The sequence below is a fragment of the Anabrus simplex genome, chromosome 1 (assembly GCF_040414725.1).
Source record: "Anabrus simplex isolate iqAnaSimp1 chromosome 1, ASM4041472v1, whole genome shotgun sequence".
In the NCBI taxonomy this organism is placed as follows: Eukaryota; Metazoa; Arthropoda; class Insecta; order Orthoptera; family Tettigoniidae; genus Anabrus; species Anabrus simplex.
In genome coordinates, this window is record NC_090265.1 from 1,424,048,817 (window position 1) to 1,424,072,623 (window position 23,807).

At 37.8% G+C, this 23,807-nt stretch overlaps 1 protein-coding gene across 3 annotated transcripts in view; it reads left to right on the forward strand.

Annotated features, from left to right (window-relative positions):
• LOC136879145 (tRNA (guanine(10)-N2)-methyltransferase homolog) overlaps nt 1-23,807 on the forward strand; it is a 287,770-nt gene that overhangs the window by 212,060 nt on the left and 51,903 nt on the right. For all 3 annotated transcript variants that reach the window (XM_067152901.2, XM_067152909.2, XM_067152917.2), the window contains 2 exons: nt 419-614; nt 14,640-14,766. In XM_067152901.2, coding sequence (XP_067009002.2) covers nt 419-614; nt 14,640-14,766 — 323 coding nt within the window. The remainder of the gene's footprint in view (nt 1-418; nt 615-14,639; nt 14,767-23,807) is intronic.

Genomic DNA, 23,807 nt, shown 5'->3' on the forward strand with positions numbered 1-23,807 from the left:
ATGGCAGGTGGTACTTAGAATGAGGATATAATAGGCAAAGTTAGGAAAGAACTTTATAATTGAAGCAGTACTCATAAACAAGCTTTGTTGGTGGACGAATGTAGGCCAAATGGAGGAGGATAGGTTACCTGAAAAATAATGGACTCAGTCATGGAGGGTAAGAGAAGTAGAGGAAGACTATGGCAGTGATGGTTAAACTCGATTTCTAATGATTTAAAAATAGGAGGTACAGAGCTACTTACAAATAGAACATCCACAGAAGCTTCCAGACTGAATGATGAAAGGTTTAACAGTCTATAATGAAGATGTGTGTATGAAGTTCTCTGGTTGTGCTTAATAAAAGTAAATAATTAATTATAAAGTAATTATTATATAGATAAAATTTATATAAATTGCTTCACCTTTCACTTTGTTCCAGCTCCATATGGTATACGAGAAGCTACAGAGAGAATTGGATCCACCAGAACTTATCAAATTAGTGAAGACCATTTAGCAACACACATCCCTTCCAAGGTAGAATATGGATTGCAACAAATTTACTTTGATTTACTACAGTTTTCTGCAAGCCATCTGAAGTTAGGTGGAAGACTAGTTTGTTGGATACCAGTGGTAAGGTATGTCTAGCATTTTTATCACGTCCTGCCAACCTCATTGACACAGTTGATCTATAGTTTTTCTTCTTTTCCCAAGACAGCAGTTTAAATCCTGGCTGAAGTTGCTTGCATTTGAGTGTGTTAAAATACCAATCATTCGATCATTCATCACTGATCTGCATTTAGAGCTATTGCCCACATGGCAGATTCCCTATTACTTGTTTAGCTAGTCTTGTCTTAAATGATAGCCAAGAAGTTGGAAATTTATCAAACTTCTCCCATGTAAATTACTCCAGTCCCTAATTTCTCTTCCTATAAACAAGTATTTTTTCCAATTTGTCCTCTTCAATTCCAACTTTACCTTCATATTATGATCTTTCCTACTTATAAAAACTCCTCTCAAGCTTATTTGTGTGTTAATATGATTCCAAGCCATCTTTCCACTGACAGCTGAGAACATTTTTCTGAGTTGTCTCCTTTCCCAGGTCTTCCCTGCCCTAAGTTTGCAACATTTTTCTGACATGGCTTGTTTGTTGGAAATCACCCAGAACAAATTGTGCTGCTTTTCTTTAGATATTTTTCCAGTTCATGAATTAAGTAATCTTGATCCCATACATTAGAACCATACTCTAAGTGAGATCTTACCAGTGACTTATACTCCCTCTCCTTTACATCATTACTACAACCACTAAATACCCTCAGAACCATATGAAGAGATCTGTAACCTGTATTCACAATCTTCTTTATGTGATTACCCCAATGATGATCTTTCCTTACATTAACACCTTAGTACTTAGAATGATCCCCATTAGATACTTTCACCTGTTTACCATCATATCATTGTCCACTGTCCATCTCACAATTTCGTCAAGGTCTTTTAGCAGTCACTCACAATCCTTTAACTTATTTATTACTCCATATGGAGTATCATCATCTGCAAAAAGCCTTATCTGTGATTACAGTTCAATAACACTGCCTTGTGGGGAACCACTCATAATCGTTACTGGATCAGATAATGCTTCACATATTCTAATTATCTGCGTTCTGCTTTGTAGATATTTAGCCACCCATTGTCACTCTTCTATCTAGTCCATGATGTACCCTGTCAAAGGTCTTGGATAGGTCGATAGTGATACAGTCCATTTGACCTCCTGAATCCTCCCCTGCGAACCATGTGACCTTGCCGTGGTGGAGAGGCTTGCGTGTCACAATGACGCAGATAGCCGAGCCGCAGGTGCAACCATATCGGATGGGTATCTGTTGGAGAGACCAGACTAAGGAATGGTTCATCAAAAGGGGGGTAGCAGCCTTTCGGAAGTTGCAAGGGCGGGAGTTTGGATGATTGACTGAAATGGCCTTGTAATAATACTCAACATGGCTTAGCTGTGTTGATACTGCTACACAACTGAAAGCAACGGGAAACTACAGCCGTAACTAACTCCCGAGGACATGCAGTTCTCTCTGTATGAATGATGTACTGATGATGGCTTCCTCCCAGGTAAAATATTCCAGAGGTAAACTAGTCCTCCATTCGGACTTCACGGGAGGGGGCGATCATCAGAAAGATGGATACTGACATTCTGCGAGTCGGAGCTTGGAATGTTAGAAATTTGAATCGTGTGGTAGATTAGAGAATCTAATCTAGTTTACATGGATCATCTGCTGAAAGGTATAAAATGGCAGGGAGGAATTCAGTTAGGTGGAAATGTAGTAAGCAGTCTGGCCTATGCTGATGACTTGGTCTTAATGGTGGATTGTGCTGAAAGCCTGCAGTCTAATATCTTGGAACTTGAAAATAAGTGCAATGAGTATGGTATGAAAATGAGCCTTTCGAAGACTAAATTGATGTCAGTAGGTAAGAAATTCAATAGAATTGAATGTCAGATTGGTGATACAAAGCTAGAACAGGTCAATAATTTCAAGTATTTAAGTTGTGTGTTCTCTCAGGATGGTAATATAGTAAGTGAGATTGAATCAAGGTGTCGTAAAGCTAATGCAGTGAGCTCGCAGTTGCGATCAACAGTATTCTGTAAGAAGGAAGTCAGCTCCCAGACGAAACTATCTTTACATTGGTCCGTTTTCAGACCAACTTTGCTTTACGGGAGCGAAAGCTGGGTGGACTCAGGATCTTATTCATAAGTTAGAAGTAACATAAAAGTAGCAAGAATGATTGCTGGTACAAACCGGTGGGAACAGTGGCAGGAGGGTACTCGGAATGAGGAGATAAAGGCTAATTTAGGAATGAACTCGATGGATGAAGCTGTACGCATAAATCGGCTTCGGTAGTGGGGTCATGTGAGGCGAATGGAAGAGGATAGGTTACCTAGGAGAATAATGGACTCTGTTATGGAGGGTAAGAGAAGTAGAGGTAGACCATGACGATGATGGTTAGACTCAGTTTATAACGATTTAAAGATAAGAGGTATAGAACTAAATGAGGCTACAACACTAGTTGCAAATCGAGGATTGTGGCGACGTTTAGTAAATTTACAGATTCTTGCAGACTGAACGCTGAAAGGCATAACAGTCTATAAGGCTATAATATAGAAGTTCAGGTCAAGAAAAGAATTAGGACTGAAATCTGAACATACAAAGAAATGTTGAAATGAATTAAATATGTAACAAAACTCAGAAATTGTTCTAGAAAATAAAATGACTGAAAATGTTACCTGGACACAAACGGCAAGATTCAGGTTATGTATTGTATCAGATAATTCCTGCCACATGATATAATTTTGTTCTTTGTGTAATACTAATTACGCGGATGTGCATTATGGCGAAAGTAAAGTTTTTATTCGTAATCATTGCCACCATATGGGGCAGAGGATCATTAATTGTATTATTAATTATTCAATTTATTGTTATTAATTTAATGGGTAGTTAATTTTTCCACGACAATGGTAGAATAGTAACCGACAAGCATTTATCTCACTTTAGTGTAAATACTTGATGGTAAGTTGTTATGAAGTTAAAGAAAGGTAACCTCCTTAATATCCTCATTCACGGACGAATCACTATGAAAAACGTCATGTACCTTTACTGAATATGAGTGGCACAGAGAGAATTGGAATACTAACCAAGCTTTTCAGAATGCACTCTATTTATTAGGAATGTGTACTATCATATCCAACAGTTGTATCAAGGTAAAGAAGTAGATGATAGGGTTCAGGAACTCTGAAAAGTGGTGGCAAAAGGGGCTCTGGTTAAGACGCAGCAGGTCGTTATGCTACTTAGGATCCAGAACGGGTAAAAAAAAAAAGTAAATAAATAAATGCAATGTAAATATTAATGTTATACCAGTTTTATAGTATCATTTGAAGCAATTCCACATACTGTATATCAGTTGACTATATTTGTAAGTAGTACAGGAGATATTATAATTAGAATTTTGTAAACAATATAAATTTATTAAGGATGAGCTGTGTGTTTAATAGAAAACATTGTTAGCGTAAATTGTATAATATTGTATTATAGGAAAAATTTTCTTCTCTTGTTAATTTAATATTTAGTGCTTGACAATAATGTATTTTAGTGTACCATTTGCCACCGAGGTAGACACCTCATTTGCAAATAAAGAGATTTTGATTTGATTTGGAACAAGAAGAGGTTTTTTGATGCTGATGACATGGGAGACCCAATTTTGAGATCAGAATTCGACAGAGCTTTGAGAGACCTAAGTAGGAACAAGGCACTGGGAATTGATGACATACTCTCAGAATTACTGACTGCCTTAGGAGAAACCAGCATGGAGATGTTATTCCGTATAGTGTGTAAGATGTATGATACAGGAGAAGTGCCATCCGATTTTTGGCAGAATGTTGCTATACCTATTCCCAAGTAAGCTGGTGTTGACAAGTGTGAAAACTACCGCACCATTAGTCTAGTATTTCACCCCTGCAAAATTTTAACACATATTATTTACAGAAGAATGGAAAGACAAGTTGAAACTGAGTTGGGAGAAGATCAATTTGGCTTCAGAAGAAATGTGGGAACATGTGAAGCAATCCTGACTTTACGTCTGATCTTAGAGGACCAAATTAAGAAAGACAGGCCCATGTACATGGCTTTCGTAGTTCTATAAAAGGGATTCGATAATGTTGATTGGACCAAGCTGTTTGAGATTCTGATGGTGATCGGGATCAGATACCGAGAAAGGAGATTTATCTACAATCTATGCAAAAATCAGTCTGCAGTGATAATAATCAAGGCCTTTGAAAAAGAGGCAGCAATCCAAAAAGGAGTGAGGTAAGGCTGCAGTTTGTCCTCTCTCTCTCTCTCTCTCTCTCTCTCTCTCTCTCTCTCTCTCTCTCTCTCTCTCTCTCTCTCTCTCTCCTTTTCATTGTTTACATAGAACAGGCAATAAAGGAAATCGAAGAGGAATTTGGAAACGGAATCAAAGTCCAAGGAGATGAAATCAAAACCCTTAGATTTGCCGATAATATTGTTATTTTATCTGATTCTGCAAAATATCTGGAGAAATTGCTGAAAGGTATGGACAGAGTCTAAGAGGAGGAGTACAAGATGAAAATAAGTCCAAAACAAAAGTAATGGATGTGGTCGAACAAGGTCAGGTGATGCAGGAAATATTAGATTAGGAAATGAAGTCTTAAAGGAAGTAGATGAATATTGTTACTTGGGTAGTAAAATAACTAATTGATGATAGAAGTAATGAGGACATAAAATGCAGACTAACACAGGCAAGGAAGGCCTTTCTTAAGAAAAGAAATTTGTTCACCTCGAACATTGATGTAGGAATTAGAAAGATGTTTTTGAAGACTTTTGTCTGGAGCGTGGCATTGTATGGAAGTGAAACATGGATGATAACTAGCTCAGAAAGAGAATAGAAGCTTTTGTAATGTGGTGTTACAGGAGAATGCTGAAGGTGAGATGGGTAGATAGAATCACGAATGAAGAGATACTGAATCGAATTGGTGAGAGGAGATCGATTTGGCTGAATTTGACCAGGTGAAGAGATGGAATGATAGGACACGTCTTACGACACCCAGGACTTGTACAGTTGGTTTTTTGAGGGAAGTGTAGGTGGTAAGAACGGCAGGGGTAGACCAAGATACGAATATGACAAGCAGATTAGAGTAGATGTAGGATGTAGTAGTTATGTAGAAATGAAAAGTTTAGCACAGGATAGAGTGGCATGGAGAGATGTATCAAACCAGTCTATGGATTGATGACTTAAACTACAACATTCATAACTTACCTGAAAGATCGGCGAAGTGTGTAGAAGCAGATGGCCAATATTTTGAATAACAAAAAATGAATTTCCCTTGAAAATTATGTGTTTTCTTTACCACAAAAACTGGCAAAAATGTATACACAAATCTGGTATTGTCATATTGGAAATAGTTATTTCTCTCTGAAAGTACCAATTCCAACACATTGGAAATACTGTATACAGTGGTAGCCAAACATATTGGAGAATATAATCTATTCCAGCAAAACAATTATTATCACATCATTATAAAGCAGCCATGAACATACACTTATGACCAGTGCTTTTTTTTTTTATGGCAGTAGACAACAGTACACAGTACTTGTTTTAACAAAACTAAAAACAAAAAATTAATTTGATATTATTTGGAATATTCCTATCACAATCCCTGTAAAGTAATGGTTTATGGCTTAAAATGAAGCTTGTTTGTCTGTTTTTGTTAGGTTTCTATACATGTAGTGTATATAAGCACATAATTGAAGTTTCTGTAAACTGCCTTTCCAAAATTCTCATTCTTGTCCTTTTAACCATATCATGTTGTCGATTCATGACTAAAGGAAAAGAAAGAGATAGCATTTTGCTTTCTCATTCTTCATCAAACTGACTGTTCTTATCAAGAACAAGCTAACAGTATTATATTGCACCAAGTGCCATTAATGCTAACATTGTAACAAACAAGTTGTAAATAGTTAACCATCATAGTTAATCTGAGGTTAGTATATTTTAAATTTAACTGCATTTGTTATTTTAATATAATTTGAAAAGCCTAAAACCCTTGGTTTGTTCTGCCAAGGCAAGTGAGGAGCAAAGGCTGCATGGGGTTCACAAGGTAAAGAAGTGAAATGAATAAAATAAGTAATTAATTTTTACTGGTTTGCAATAAAAGAAAGCATGATGATGCTTTTAAAGTATCTCCTGAACCTGCAAACATTGAACCAAGTGAATGTGAAGAAAACATCGCAAGTACAGATAGTTTTCCTGTAATGAAGAGGGAAACAATTATGGCTATGATGAGCCCAATTGCCTTCTTTTATAGAAATGAGTGGCTGTATGTGAAGAATAGAATGCTAGGTTCTAAGGTTGTAAGTTTATGACCAGAAAAGCAGATGGGTGTGAAAATTTCTACAGAGTGGGCAGGTGATAAAATTGGTACCTTTGGAGAAGGTGATAAGTAGAGCTTGGATGTTTAGGAAAAGTCATATTTTTTCTTTGTCTCCATTTTATTACCTGATTGGATTTTGGTGCAAATCAGATGATTGTCACTGTTGTATACAAGGACTTGGTATACAGTGACACAACATAAAGTTAATTGTTTCATTGATTTGATACAATATATATAAGAAATAAAACTGAATTCTTCTTGAAACTTGTTTGAATGCACGCAGTTAATGTTGAAATTAAATCTTGAATGTCCGTTGCACATGTTCAATTATACAATACGAGAGTTTTATATACACTTAGTTCTATCTTGAGGAGATAGTCTGTTTCACTAATAAATTGTCCTGATAGTCGAAAACTATCTTCTGTGAAATTACAAGCGTAACTTGTAGAGAGAGGCAGAATGCTGGTACTAGGTTTATACTTGCAAGAAACTTGCATTAATTTATTCAAATAGCAGAATGCTAAGGTGGACATCGGAGCACTGGTGAGGACTAAAGGGAGTAGCAGAATGCTATACTCAGGGCTCGACGTGGCTACGGGGATCAGGATAATGAGGCAATGTTCAGAGGGGAAACCTGATGGCCAGCTATTTGTCCACCTGTTCAAAACACATTTTGAAGAGGAATGCCTCCGTGTCTGACTTGCGGTGTGGTCTGGTCGTCGAACATTGGGGTAGTCCTGGAAAGGTTCGGAATGAAGCTCCTTATATATCGCTGGCTGACGTCATCGGTGAGCGGGCCAGGCGCAGTGAAGACACCTCGTAGCTGCTAGAAACTTCGGTGCTGCAGTGGGTTGCGGAGCTTGTAGGCGCAGAGCTTGCGATGCGGAGGACACACACAGCAGTCACAATTAAGTGACTTTTATCTGTCATATAAATGCATATTTTGGCTTTTTTTTGTCTTAAGGTCATATTTTGAGTTATTTTAGGAGGAACGTCATATTTCAGGGGTTTTACGACAGCTGTAGCTGTGCAAAATGATCGTCAACTTTCCAAATGAGAACTAGTATTCACAAAACTGCTTTTCCGTATCACATCTATACTTAATACAAGTGGAATACTCAGCCGCTTCTATCAAGATTGCACATGAATTGTTTTCCTACAGTTTGTCAGAAAGTCTGGCATATATTAAGTCAAACTTTGGAATTATATCGAGTGCAATTACTCTTTTAGAAACTGCTATCTTAGAAATCCATGCAAGTATTGAAAATGTGAAAAGTGTTGAACTTTTAGCACAACAATCACATGGAATAGTTGGCGGCAGTGTAAAATGGAAAATTTAAAATGTGCTTAATCGAAGTGTGTGCAAGATAAATGCTGTTCTTAGAGGAGAAGGTACCAGTACATTTCAAGATGAGTGCATACTCGACAGCAGTGACGTGGTGCTCAATTTAAACCTTAACGCCTTTGAGTAATATTAATGTAATCTGGGCTTAAACGTTCCAAAATATTTTTTAAAAAATAGATTTATTTCTAGTTTTCTTGTATTTTAAACCAACAATGAAGGTTGCAAACATGTTTTGACTTTTAACATGTTGTGTGATCTGATAAACTTAGCAAACTTCGTACTTTATAGGTATGTATTCACAAATGTTTGATGAGGAAATCGAGGACAATAGACTGTGAATAACTGCTAAACATGTTTATTCAGAAAATTAATATGAAAGTAAGAATAAACAATTTAGTTAACAAATATGTATCAAAGGAATTGCTGTTTCGATTTATAACTTATTTTAAAATGGCTATATTTATATCAATCATTTTTGGGTCATATTTTTCAATTTTTACGTCATATTTTGTCGCTTTTGAGGTCATATTTGCTTGCTTATTTGGGTTAATTTTAGGTCTTAAACATCCAAGCCCTAGTGATAAGAAACAATGTCTTTGAGGAAAAGGATTTACAACCATAAGGAAAGTGCAGCTCACAGAGCAGCTTTGAAAATTAAACAAGAAGCTAAGCATGAAGCTTTGGAAAAAGTGTGTTTGGAAGCTCTATCTCATGAAAAAGAAGTTATTGCTAAGATATTTTGAACGTCTTATGAAGTGACCAAAAAGAACCATCATCCAACAACTTTGAAGATGATATAAACCTTAATCTTCAGAAACTTAATGATGTAGATATGGGCTGCATATTCGACAGTGACTGCATGAGTATAATTAACCACATTGGCAGTGACATGAGAAAAACAGTAATCAATCAAATTCTCAGTTGCAAAAAAAATTTCTGTAATTATCGATGAATCAACCCCTTTCAGTATCAAGGGTGCTGTTATAGATTTGTGTTTGTGTGAATTTCCCTGAATTGTGTGCTCCATTGGAGCTTGTCCTTGATTTGATCGAACTTAATGTTGTAGCTGCCAAAAGGACTTTCTGTTCATTAATGAGTCGATTAGAAAGCCTTGGAATGTCAGAAGACTACTTAAAGGATTACCTTTTGTCTGTCAGTTGTGATTGAGAGCAGTAATATTTGGTGCACGTAACGATGTTGGAAAATTATTGCAAGATATACTCCCGAATGTTATTGGATGGTACTGTGCCAATCATTGTTTGGAATTATCCATTAATGAAACAATAAGTAGTATGGCTGCAGTGAATAGATTTTAAAAGTTTTGTAGACAAACTATATGTAACATACCATGTATCTCAGTAGCTGTTGCCACGCAGAAAATTCTCAAACTGAAGACACCATCCTACCTTTATAATGCATTTAAACCTATGGAGTAGGTACATAACAGAGATAATAGGTTTACAAAAACCACCCTTCAAATTCCCCTTCATCGTACCACTAGATTTAACAAATTCTTTGTTTGCACTGCATCACATATCTTTAACGTCTTTAATCTTCACCGTTTCGCAAATAACACTAACTGTACACAACTAAAGCAGTTCTTAACATCTATCTTTCTGGAGGAGTACGCAAGAGGCTGAGATCAGGCATTCTTGTGTCGAACAATCGGAAATATGTATATTTCGAAGAAAATTGTTTCTCTCCATGTAGTCCAAAATAACAGAAGGGCTTAATGACTTAATTTCTTACTTATTATATATTGTATGTCTTAACCTTACTGGATTTGGTATCTGTATTTTCATTTTTTTTTATGTTTCATGTTTAGTTTAATACTTTAATATTATAAAAATGTAGTTACTGTGCTCATAAATCTGTATTGTATTATAAGAAGACGCTACATAAAGGGGCTTTTCAGCCTCAGTGGCATGTAAATCATGATCAATAAATTCAAATTCAAATTCAAAATTCAAATTTCTCCAAAAATCGCAAGGTGACTGCAGGAGTGTGCAACAACATTAGATTTGCAGCTCCTGAAAGTAGGAAGGGTCTTGAGTACATGATGGGTAGCATCAAGCTTTCATACAATCCATGCAGTGTGACAAGATTATCCAGCACTAACTGGTCAATTCCAACAAGTACAGAAGGATGCTACAAGAAGCAAAACAGCGATGTCTTTATGAGGGCCTGTTGAAGAAAATTATATCTTTTCATTTTATCTGGATTTGGGACTGATGTGTGATGCTCTTCAAGAACTGAGTGCTTTAAGTTTAGAATTTCAGGAAAGAAATATAAACTTGAACAATACTGACAAGAAGATAAGGAGAACGATAAAAGTATTTGAAGAAAAAATTATTATGTTTGCTCATATTACAGCATCTCTCACCAAAGTGAAAAGAGCTTGATGTTCATAACAAAACAAACAAGAAGCGTGGCTATTCAGTGAAACCAGGCAGCTTTTATCAGGGCCTAAAGGAATGCTTATAAAGAAGACTCCTGGAGGGAACAGTTGTTGACTTGCCTGATTGTGTCTAAGTCTTAGGCCTGGCGCACATTGGGACGTAGGCAAAACAGGTAAAGCAGCGCAGCGCAGAGCAGATTTTTGTATTCCATACAAATCATTGCATCATCGCAAGTTGACAGACAGGGCAGGACAGAGCAGAGCAGGCCGGTTCTGCACCTACTTCCGCCTACCACGCACAGTCTTCGAAACACAGTTTCCTGCGCATGTATCACGCAGTTAGTTGAGGAATGGAGGAGAAAATCACCACAGCCGTTCCGTCTTACCATGTTTTGTACTATGTGGACTACAAATGCAGTTTTTAATTTTAATTTCTGTTATGTAAATTCGGGAATTAAGGAACTACAGTCTAGGCTATAAATAATTTTATTCACGCTGGGTAAAATGGTAGTTATGGGGAAGGCCTAAAATGTAATTCTCAAATATCTATATAACAATTCATGACCCAAGTTCTCATAACATTAGGTATTTCACGTCAAGATCTAATGTTGATTATGGAGATCATCATCGCCGACTCCGTGGCCATCGTCTACCATCACGTTTATGTGAAGAAATAACGAGGGAAAATAATTTACCATGTCTTGTCAAATGAAAACGTGTTCACAATAGATTGTCAGTGTTGATTTATTTTAGTATACTGTGTCTTGTGGCAACTAGCAGTACATTTGTAAATAAATTAATACTACAAAACAAAAGTTAAAGAGAACACAATTTCCGATTATTTATGTCTTCTACTGTTTTATCGTGCCTGCCTCTTACCCAGAGTCCCCGGGTTCGATTACCGACCAGGTCAGGGATTTTTAGCTGGATCTGAGGGCTGGTTCGAGGTCCACCCAGCCTACGTGATTAGAATTGAGGAGCTCTGATGGTGAGACAACGGCCCCGGTCTAGAAAGCCAAGAATAATGGCCAAGAGGATTTGTTGTGCTGACCACACAACCCCTCGTAATCTACAGGCCTTCGGACTGAGCAGCGGTCGCTTGGTAGGCCAAGGCCCTTCAGGGCTGTAGTGTCACGGGTTGGGTTTATACTGTTTTATCTTACCAGCTATGATAAAGGAGATAGATATTAACAAATTTACCGAGGAAGTTGGCCGTACAGTTAGGGTCGCCTTGCTATGAGCTTGCATTCGGGAGATAGTGGGTTCAAAGAATACTGTCGGTAGCCCTGAAGAGGGTTTTCCGTGGTTTCACATTTTTACACCAGGCAAATGCTAGGGCTGTCCCTTAATTAAGGTCATGTTCACTTCCTTCGCACTCCTAGCCCTTTCCTATCCCATCGTCACCATAAGACCTATCTGTGTCGGTGCGACGTAAAACAAATGAAAACCATAACAATGAATTTAGACTTTTGTTGCTCTGTCCATACAAACGCCGAACATCGTAACATGGAAATATTGTTCAGTCTTGTAAACTGGCGATGGTGGTGGTTTTTATTGGAATTGTCTTAAAAGTGTACAACCACGTAGTCACAATGTCGCACCAACACAGATAGGTCTTACGGCGACGATGGTATAGGATAGGTCTAGGAATGGGAAGGAAGTATCCGTGGCCTTAATTAAGATACAGCCCTAGCATTTCCCTGGTGTGAAAATGCAAAACCACGGAAAAACATCTCGCCTGGTCGCGTGGTTATCAGCACAAGGAAAATGAGAAAAAGTCATGAATGCTTGAAGAATAAGAAAAGGAGCCCCTTTACGCAGGATGCCCCAATATCACAGAGTCTGAAGAAAACATGTTTATTCCTTCTGAAAACCGTTAAGACCCTGCATGGCTATGTGAGCTCACATGCACTTCGCAGTTCCGTCAGCCCCGTGCCGTCCTGCTCTCCTCTCCCCTGCTCTGTAGCCAACTGCTTCTCAATGTGCGCCCGGTCTTAGACTCCCATTACTGGCTGGAAAAGACAGAAAAACAAGTCGCCTTTAGAGTAAATGAAAGTGAGGCTATTCTTCATTTTCATGAGTATTTTGAGGAAGATAAACTGTCGAATAGACCACTTCTCTCTCAAATACATTGAGCACCATTGGTGTATCTTCCGGTGAATACAAAAGAGGGTTTTCACAGATGAACCTGATATTGACACCAACGAGATCATCTTTATTAATACAAACAACCTCTGCACTAATGATTATAAAAATAGTTGGACCTCCTTTCACCAGCTTCAAACTGGACAGATATGTTAATCTGTGGCTGCTGTAAAGACGGCATTCTCCTGTGGATACGAACAGTGATCAAGAGAAGAATATATCTGGAGATATGAAGGAGGTGTGACAGCTCCTGTGAGATTTAGTTTATGAAAATTTTCAGGTGAGTACTGCCACCTTTTATTGTAGAAAAAAGCACTGCCTTCAACACATTATTGTTTGTTCATTGATTCATAATGTTTCTACCACACTTTTGAAGCCTCTCTTATAATAATTCAATTTAAACCTGGATTTGTCTGACTATATGACCTCCTTCCAGTGCATATGGCCCTGAGGTTCACTCAGCCTACACAAAAAATTAGTACCAGGTTAATTCCTGAAGACAAAGGCAGCCGGGCGTAGAGCTAACCACTCTACCCCATCACGTGCCGAGGTTAACAATGGTGGAAGCCTTTACCTTCCACTCCTCAAAGGGCCTTCATGGCCTGTACGGAGGTTATTTTGCTTTTATGACCTCCTTCCACTGATCATTGGTCCAGTTGCAATAGTCTGTGGCAAACAAAGGGTGATGGTTCTTGTTTGTAACTGTTAACAGGAATTCTTGCTGGCATAACTCATCTGTGTTAATATTCTATGAATAACATGTTCTATTGCACAGTTCTAGTGTTGATATCGTAAATAGCTTTCGTCTGTGAAGTTGTCCTGATGACGTGCACAATCTTACTGCTGGACATCACTGCTCCCTTTCATCTGTCTTCATTTTATGACCCAGGAACCTTTTGTTACTGGATGTGTTGTGCTAATACCTTCTATCATGGTGAACTTTTGACACGATTAGCCTCGAAAATTCTGTCAATCCTGGAGCATAGTAAACACACTTACCTGTTATTTGGGCACCAGCAATCATACTCCATTCAAACTTCATTACATCATTTTGTTTGCCATGGTATTCTCACAGCATCTGGCATAAGTAGATGGTGGTGTGGGAAAAAGTGCACATCATCATGAAATTTTAACTTAGCTTTTTCTACCTATCCCTATGAAATTAATATGGCTCTTATAAATGCATTGCAAAAAAAACAAGGTAGGCTCTTGTAACCAGTATTACAGATAACAGTTTTCCAGGATTATCTTTGTTGACACACAGTAATATGTATTCCCTTCACATAGAGTTGGCATGAGGAGAGCATCTGGCCCTAAAACTGGGCTTAATCCACATTGGTGCCAACCCCAGATGCTTGGCAAAAGGTCAGGAAAAAAAGAATTATACTATATTTATACATATATGTTCACCTAGCTCGATAGCTGCAGTCACTTAAGTGCGGCCAGTATCCAGTATTCGGGAGACAGTAGGTTCGAACCCCACTGTCAGCAGCCCTGAAAATGGTTTTCTGTGATTTCCCATTTTCACACCAGGCAAATGCTGGGGCTGTACCTTAATTAAGGCCACGGCCGCTTCCTTCCCAGACCTAGCCCTTTCCTGTCTCATCGTCGCCATAAGACATATCTGTGTCGGTGCGACGTAAAGCCAATAGCAAAAAAAAAAAACATATGTTCACTGAACATCCAAAATATCATAGACTCATTCCTACCTTTGGATGTCATGACTGTCTTGGATTGCCATAGTTGCAATCCCCCTAGCCTTTGGTAGTATTTCTGATAGGTACTATAAACAAATTCTCTTTTGTTTTAATTTCTTAATTTTATTTTAGGAGTGATTATGATGAGAGTAAACTTCCTGCACATCCATGTTTCAACCTGATTGCAAACTCAGAACAGACATTAACCATGTATACCAGCAGACGGTTGTTGACATTGGAGAAAACGTGTGAACCTGAAGTAAGTAGAATTCTTTATCTTTGTTTGTACAGGAGAAAAAGTATTTAATATTGAGTATTTCACTTGCATGTTATTTCACAGAAATGAGAGAATGAACAGGGGCTTAAATAGACAACAGTGCAACAGATTGACTCATAAAATAAGTATATATATTTTGACATATGTCTTCAAAAGTCAAAGAGGAGGAAGAGGAGAGACTTAGTGGGCTGACAAGCACTTCAAATAGGTTGGATAAGGCAAGCTGGGGCTATCTAATCATCACATCACCTTCTTGGACATTTGCCAAGCTGAGTGGATCAGATGGGAAAGTGTTGGCTTTCTGAGCCCAAGTTGACGGGCTCGATCCAGTCTCCGTGGTTGTGTCCACAGTAACAATGATATGCCCTTATTAATTTTCTGTCATCTCTGTTTGTCTCTCTGCCTGTCTGTCTGTACGGGCATCACAAGAAAATGCCTGGAAATGGAAATCGATATGTAAATTTGGGGAATGAGGCACTACAATCTAGGCTACAAATAATTTTAATCACATTGAGTGAAATGATAGTTTACGGGAAGCCTAAAATTTAATTCTCAAATATCCATGTTATTAATTGTTCCATGACAAATATAAGAACCAAGTGTAATGACTCAACGAGTTCAAGCGCGCCCCGCCAGGCAGTGCTAGAGTGTGGTAGCTCCATATAACCGATCAGCTGGTCTTAGGAATGGTGACACAGGAAGCGTATTACCCCGTAACTGATAAGTATATACACTGTATTTTATTAAAAAATTGAGAGATTACAATTAAAATACCATGGCAGAGAACAATGCAAAAATATCATACACGGAAATAAAGATCTACGACCTTCACCACATGTTGCGAAAAGCACAAGTTACTCGAGTGTACATATACAATAATAACACACAACTCCCAGCATATTAAAACAAACACCAACTCAGTTTTTCGGTTAATGGACTTTCGAAAGCTTGCGTGAATATTTGGCGGATGTTCGAGATTGTAAATATCACCGGATTTCTTTCATACTGAAGAAAAATCGGCACTTCAGATAATGATAAACAAGTGGGGATTATATCCATAACATGTTGAAGACAACAGCGAACTCCTGAAGGATCAACTGAAATTTTGTGTATAGAATCGATTTCACTTTACAATGGCGAAAAATGAAAGTATCCTCCTATTCAATACATCATATATTCCGTCGTTAGACGGAGTAAACAAGTTCAGACATGTTTCGGCTCGTTTGAGCCATCTTCAGTGAAAAAATTAGGGGGGTTGGAATAATTTACATAATATGAGTTGAAAAAATGCTAAAAAACATAATGAAAGCGCAAATGAAAAAACAAACAAAAGAGAGCCTAGACGGAAACAAAATAGCACAAATATACAATATTTACATCAATATGCAGAGCAAAAAACAACTTATTGCAACAAAATTCAGTGAAACAGGAGTTAATTTGAAATAATAATTGATACTAAAAAACTGCGTTAACCTAAGAAACAAGGGAATGAGAAAACAAATGATGTAGATGGAAATGAATAATAGTAGCACATGGTGAGGTTGTGGACCTCATAGTTTACAAATTATTAGTTTATAAAAACGACAAAACAGTTTGAAATCGCTGTCAAAATCCTAGTGGAAACCCATCACATCAAAATGGTCAGGAGGAGAGCGGGAGCAAACATTTTGAGAGAAACCAAGCCTGAATTAACCTGCAGGCGAAAAGCCTGTGATAAGGAGAAAAAACACCTTAAATTTAAGGCTTCAGAAATAGCAGCATTCTTAATATCTTCTCAATCTAGCGGTCCCTTTCTTCATTATTGTTTCATAATGTTGGCTGGTGTTTTGCCTTATTATAGAGGGGTCGGAAGGGCCGCATATAAAAAAATATGAGAAGCTGTGTTAGGTAGAAGACAGATGCATAGTAAATTGTAGTAATCTAGTGGAAACTGTCAATGAAGTTCTAATCTGTAATGGAAAAAATGAGGTTGTATGAGAAACATGGGTTGATAAGTAAAAAGTGTGGAATGGTTGTGAAGAAAGCTTAAACTTACGGTGTGCAGTAGGTGGTTGTCCTCTCTAGTGGCCTGGCTTTCTCAAAGTAACGGTCTCGTTCGCGTGATCGAGTCTACTGTTGGTTCGGCTGTGTCTGCTAGGATGGAAGGAGCGGAGGGGGAAGGGGAGGTACAGGGCTGGTTTGAGGAAGGGAGGGGTGTTGAGTTGGAGAGATGGAGGTGGGTTTGTTTGGCAAATATAAAGAATGAATGTTTCAAGAGGATGTTAGTTTACTCGCTGCCTTCTAAAGCTCGAATGGTGTGGCCTTCTTAAAGTGACGGTCTCGGTCGCGTGATCGAGTCTATTGTTGGTTGGCTGTGTTTGCTAGGTTGGAAGGAGCGGAGGGGGAGGGGTGGTGTGAGGAGGGGGGGGGGTGAGTCGGGGAGATGGAGGGGGGGATTTGTTTGTGTTATGGAAATTCTGACAAATGTATGGAATGAATGTTTCAAGTAGAATGTTCTTTTTCTCGCTGACTTCATTTAAATTGTGAGTGGGGTTCATAAACTGATCTAAATCGATGTGGATGCTCTCGAGAATGTTGAGCAAGGTGCCTTTTTGCTCATAATGCAAGATCTTCAGGTCTTTGTCTATTGAAATGTATTCGTGGCTGGAATGGTGTTCGCTCATAGCTGAAAAACGATTATATTTGAGAGCGTTGCGATGTTCGGCGTATCTTATGACAAAATTGCGGCCTGTTTGACCTATGTAGCTGGAATTACAGGATTGGCACTTTAATTTGTAAACTCCGGAGTTCAAATATTTGTTGTTGATGTTGCTATTGTTATTGTTGACAGTGTGTGGATTGAAAATGAGTTTGGAGTTGGTGTGGGAGGTTCTGTAAGCTATTTTGATGCTGTGTTTCTTGAAAATATTAGAAATTTGGTAAATGCTACTATTATTGAAAGTGAATGTGGAAAATTTTTCTTTTGGAGCAGAATCTTTTACTAGGGTAGTCTTGGGTCTGCTTTTGTATCTATTGATGATTCTGCTGATGAAGGTTCTATTGTAACCATTGTGTTCTGCAATGTTGTAGATGGTATTAATTTCTTTTTTGAAATTCTTGCGAGATAAAGGGATAGTTAATGCTCTGAGGACCATGCTATTGTAAGCTGCTTTTTTATGTATGTCTGGGTGCACAGAGGTCTGATGGATGGTATTGATGGTGTGGGTGGGTTTCGTGTATATATTGAAGGATAAAGTGTTGTTGCTGTTGCGCATAATGGTTAAGTCCAGGTAATTAAGGGCTTTATTGTTTTCTGACTCTATGGTGAATTTTATATGTGGGTCAATAGAGTTGAGAAATCCAAGTACTGTGTTGCTGTTGGTAACGTGGGAGTCTAAAATAACAAAGGTGTCATCTACAAAGCGTGTCCAGTGTTGGATGCCATTGATCTTGCCAATGATGTGAGAATGTTCTAAATGATCAATGTAGATGTCTGCAAGGATTCCTGAAGCTGGTGACCCCATGGGAAGACCTATCTGTTGGTAAATGACATTATTGAAAGTGAAGAAATTGTTGTTCAAAGTAAATTCCAGAATTTGAATAAATTCATCTATTTCGCCTATACTTAAATTGCTGAATTTGGAGAGATTGTTTTTGATCAATTGTACGGTGCTGTTAACGGGAACATTAGCGTACATGTTAGTAATATCAAAAGAATGAAGAGTGTGGTGTTTGGATAAACTAAAGTGTTTGATCTTATTGCAGAATTCTAAGGAGTTCTTTACTGATGTGTTGGCTTGAAAACGATAGTGTGACTTGAGGAATTTGTGAATGAAACGAGATACTTCATAGGTCGGACTGTTTCTGAAATTGATAATGGGTCTTATGGGGATGTCAGTTTTATGGATCTTGGGTAGCGCTTTGGCTGTGGGAAGTTTCGGATTCATGATAATCATTTTGGATTTTTCAAGGTCATTAAACAGAAATGAAATGTTCTTGATGATGGTTTTTAGGTCTCTTTGTATTTTATTAGTTGGATCTTTTTTAGAGGTTATGAAGTTGTTGTCTGTAAAAAACGTGTGTGCTTTATTAACATAGTCACTTTTGTCCATGATTACGGTAGCATTTCCTTTGTCGGCTTTTGTTATAATTAAGTCGTTTTGTTTCACTTTTTTCTTAAGTTTGTTTACTTTAGCTACGTGCACTGTGTTGGGTTTAATGGTTTGTTGTTGATTGAGGATGGAAGATAGCTTGTGTTTGACTTCATATCGGACCTCTTCTTGTATATTAATTGGTAATTTATTAATGGCCAATTCAGATTCAGCTATGGTGGAAATTAAATTATCATGGTTAGAAGGATTACCCCAATTATGTTTAGGTCCCTTGCTCAGCACATCAAGATCATCGGCATCAAGAATGATTTTACTTAAGTTTACTACAGGTTGGTGAAAATCATTAGACCTTGTGTTATTTGAGTTGTTATGTTTGCTAAGTATTGTTTTTGTTTTTGAAAGAGCATTCCATTTCTTGTCAAGTGTGTTTTGTTTCTTTAACAAAGTGAGGTTAAGTTTGATGGAGACGTGAAATTGAAAGGACGTCCATTCGAGGGGCCAAAGGAGAGTGGAAACTTCTAAATGAGTTTCATATAGTTTGTGGTTCAGGAGAGATTTCTTTTTATGGAGAAATTTGATTTCCTCTTTAATCCAGATTTTATCGGTTTTAAGTTGAGTCGCGCGAGTTTTTGCTGTATTTCTGTAAGTTTTCATGGTAAACTTTAGAAAATTGGGGGTTATGTCATTAATCAAGCATTTTTTCAAAAAACGTAAGTCTTGCCCTAATTTGGCAACCTTTATTTTGAGGTTGCAATAAAGGTTGGCTTTCTTCTTTGCCTGGATGGCATTTCCATTACAAGATATCCCTTTATCTCGCAAGAATTTCAAAAAAGAAATTAATACCATCTACAACATTGCAGAACACAATGGTTACAATAGAACCTTCATCAGCAGAATCATCAATAGATACAAAAGCAGACCCAAGACTACCCTAGTAAAAGATTCTGCTCCAAAAGAAAAATTTTCCACATTCACTTTCAATAATAGTAGCATTTACCAAATTTCTAATATTTTCAAGAAACACAGCATCAAAATAGCTTACAGAACCTCCCACACCAACTCCAAACTCATTTTCAATCCACACACTGTCAACAACAACAATAGCAACATCAACAACAAATATTTGAACTCCGGAGTTTACAAATTAAAGTGCCAATCCTGTAATTCCAGCTACATAGGTCAAACAGGCCGCAATTTTGTCATAAGATACGCCGAACATCGCAACGCTCTCAAATATAATCGTTTTTCAGCTATGAGCGAACACCATTCCAGCCACGAATACACTTCAATAGACAAAGACCTGAAGATCTTGCATTATGAGCCAAAAAGGCACCTTGCTCAACATTCTCGAGAGCATCCACATCGATTTAGATCAGTTTATGAACCCCATCACAATTTAAATGAAGTCAGCGAGAAAAAGAACATTCTACTTGAAACATTCATTCCATACATTTGTCAGAATTTCCATAACACAAACAAACCCCCCCCTCCATCTCCCCGACTCACCACCACCCCCCCCCTCCTCACACCACCCCCCCCTCCTCACACCACCCCTCCCCCCTCCGCTCCTTCCTACCTAGCAAACACAGCCAACCAACAATAGACTCGATCACGCGACCGAGACCGTCACTTTAAGAAGGCCACACCATTCGAGCTTTAGAAGGCAGCGAGTAAACTAACATCCTCTTGAAACATTCATTCTTTATATTTGCCAAACAAACCCACCTCCATCTCTCCAACTCAACACCCCTCCCTTCCTCAAACCAGCCCTGTACCTCCCCTTCCCCCTCAGCTCCTTCCATCCTAGCAGACACAGCCGAACCAACAGTAGACTCGATCACGCGAACGAGACCGTTACTTTGAGAAAGCCAGGCCACTAGAGAGGACAACCACCTACTGCACACCGTAAGTTTAAGCTTTCTTCACAACCATTCCACACTTTTTACTTATCAACCCATGTTTCTCATACAACCTCATTTTTTCCATTACAGATTAGAACTTCATTGACGGTTTCCACTAGATTACTACAATTTACTATGCATCTGTCTTCTACCTAACACAGCTTCTCATATTTTTTTATATGCGGCCCTTCCGACCCCTCTATAATAAGGCAAAACACCAGCCAACATTATGAAACAATAATGAAGAAAGGGACCGCTAGATTGAGAAGATATTAAGAATGCTGCTATTTCTGAAGCCTTAAATTTAAGGTGTTTTTTCTCCTTATCACAGGCTTTTCGCCTGCAGGTTAATTCAGGCTTGGTTTCTCTCAAAATGTTTGCTCCCGCTCTCCTCCTGACCATTTTGATGTGATGGGTTTCCACTAGGATTTTGACAGCGATTTCAAACTGTTTTGTCGTTTTTATAAACTAATAATTTGTAAACTATGAGGTCCACAACCTCACCATGTGCTACTATTATTCATTTCCATCTACATCATTTGTTTTCTCATTCCCTTGTTTCTTAGGTTAACGCAGTTTTTTAGTATCAATTATTATTTCAAATTAACTCCTGTTTCACTGAATTTTGTTGCAATAAGTTGTTTTTTGCTCTGCATATTGATGTAAATATTGTATATTTGTGCTATTTTGTTTCCGTCTAGGCTCTCTTTTGTTTGTTTTTCATTTGCGCTTTCATTATGTTTTTTAGCATTTTTTCAACTCATATTATGTAAATTATTCCAACCCCCCTAATTTTTTCACTGAAGATGGCTCAAACGAGCCGAAACATGTCTGAACTTGTTTACTCCGTCTAACGACGGAATATATGGTGTATTGAATAGGAGGATACTTTCATTTTTCGCCATTGTAAAGTGAAAACCGTCAATACGGAATGATTCTAATATCTTGTAATGGAAATGCCATCCAGGCAAAGAAGAAAGCCAACCTTTATTGCAACCTCAAAATAAAGGTCGCCAAATTAGGGCAAGACTTACGTTTTTTGAAAAAATGCTTGATTAATGACATAACCCCCAATTTTCTAAAGTTTACCATGAAAACTCACAGAAATACAGCAAAAACTCGCGCGACTCAACTTAAAACCGATAAAATCTGGATTAAAGAGGAAATCAAATTTCTCCATAAAAAGAAATCTCTCCTGAACCACAAACTATATGAAACTCATTTAGAAGTTTCCACTCTCCTTTGCCCCCTCGAATGGACGTCCTTTCAATTCCACGTCTCCATCAAACTTAACCTCACTTTGTTAAAGAAACAAAACACACTTGACAAGAAATGGAATGCTCTTTCAAAAACAAAAACAATACTTAGCAAACATAACAACTCAAATAACACAAGGTCTAATGATTTTCACCAACCTGTAGTAAACTTAAGTAAAATCATTCTTGATGCCGATGATCTTGATGTGTTGAGCAAGGGACCTAAACATAATTGGGGTAATCCTTCTAACCATGATAATTTAATTTCCACCATAGCTGAATCTGAATTGGCCATTAATAAATTACCAATTAATATACAAGAAGAGGTCCGATATGAAGTCAAACACAAGCTATCTTCCATCCTCAATCAACAACAAACCATTAAACCCAACACAGTGCACGTAGCTAAAGTAAACAAACTTAAGAAAAAAGTGAAACAAAACGACTTAATTATAACAAAAGCCGACAAAAGAAATGCTACCGTAATCATGGACAAAAGTGACTATGTTAATAAAGCACACACGTTTTTTACAGACAACAACTTCATAACCTCTAAAAAAGATCCAACTAATAAAATACAAAGAGACCTAAAAACCATCATCAAGAACATTTCATTTCTGTTTAATGACCTTGAAAAATCCAAAATGATTATCATGAATCCGAAACTTCCCACAGCCAAAGCGCTACCCAAGATCCATAAAACAGACATCCCCATAAGACCCATTATCAAGTTCAGAAACAGTCCGACCTATGAAGTATCTCGTTTCATTCACAAATTCCTCAAGTCACACTATCGTTTTCAAGCCAACACATCAGTAAAGAACTCCTTAGAATTCTGCAATAAGATCAAACACTTTAATTTATCCAAACACCACACTCTTCATTCTTTTGATATTACTAACATGTACGCTAATGTTCCCGTTAACAGCACCGTACAATTGATCAAAAACAATCTCTCCAAATTCAGCAATTTAAGTATAGGCGAAATAGATGAATTTATTCAAATTCTGGAATTTACTTTGAACAACAATTTCTTCACTTTCAATAATGTCATTTACCAACAGATAGGTCTTCCCATGGGGTCACCAGCTTCAGGAATCCTTGCAGACATCTACATTGATCATTTAGAACATTCTCACATCATTGGCAAGATCAATGGCATCCAACACTGGACACGCTTTGTAGATGACACCTTTGTTATTTTAGACTCCCACGTTACCAACAGCAACACAGTACTTGGATTTCTCAACTCTATTGACCCACATATAAAATTCACCATAGAGTCAGAAAACAATAAAGCCCTTAATTACCTGGACTTAACCATTATGCGCAACAGCAACAACACTTTATCCTTCAATATATACAGGAAACCCACCCACACCATCAATACCATCCATCAGACCTCTGTGCACCCAGACATACATAAAAAAGCAGCTTACAATAGCATGGTCCTCAGAGCATTAACTATCCCTTTATCTCGCAAGAATTTCAAAAAAGAAATTAATACCATCTACAACATTGCAGAACACAATGGTTACAATAGAACCTTCATCAGCAGAATCATCAATAGATACAAAAGCAGACCCAAGACTACCCTAGTAAAAGATTCTGCTCCAAAAGAAAAATTTTCCACATTCACTTTCAATAATAGTAGCATTTACCAAATTTCTAATATTTTCAAGAAACACAGCATCAAAATAGCTTACAGAACCTCCCACACCAACTCCAAACTCATTTTCAATCCACACACTGTCAACAATAACAATAGCAACATC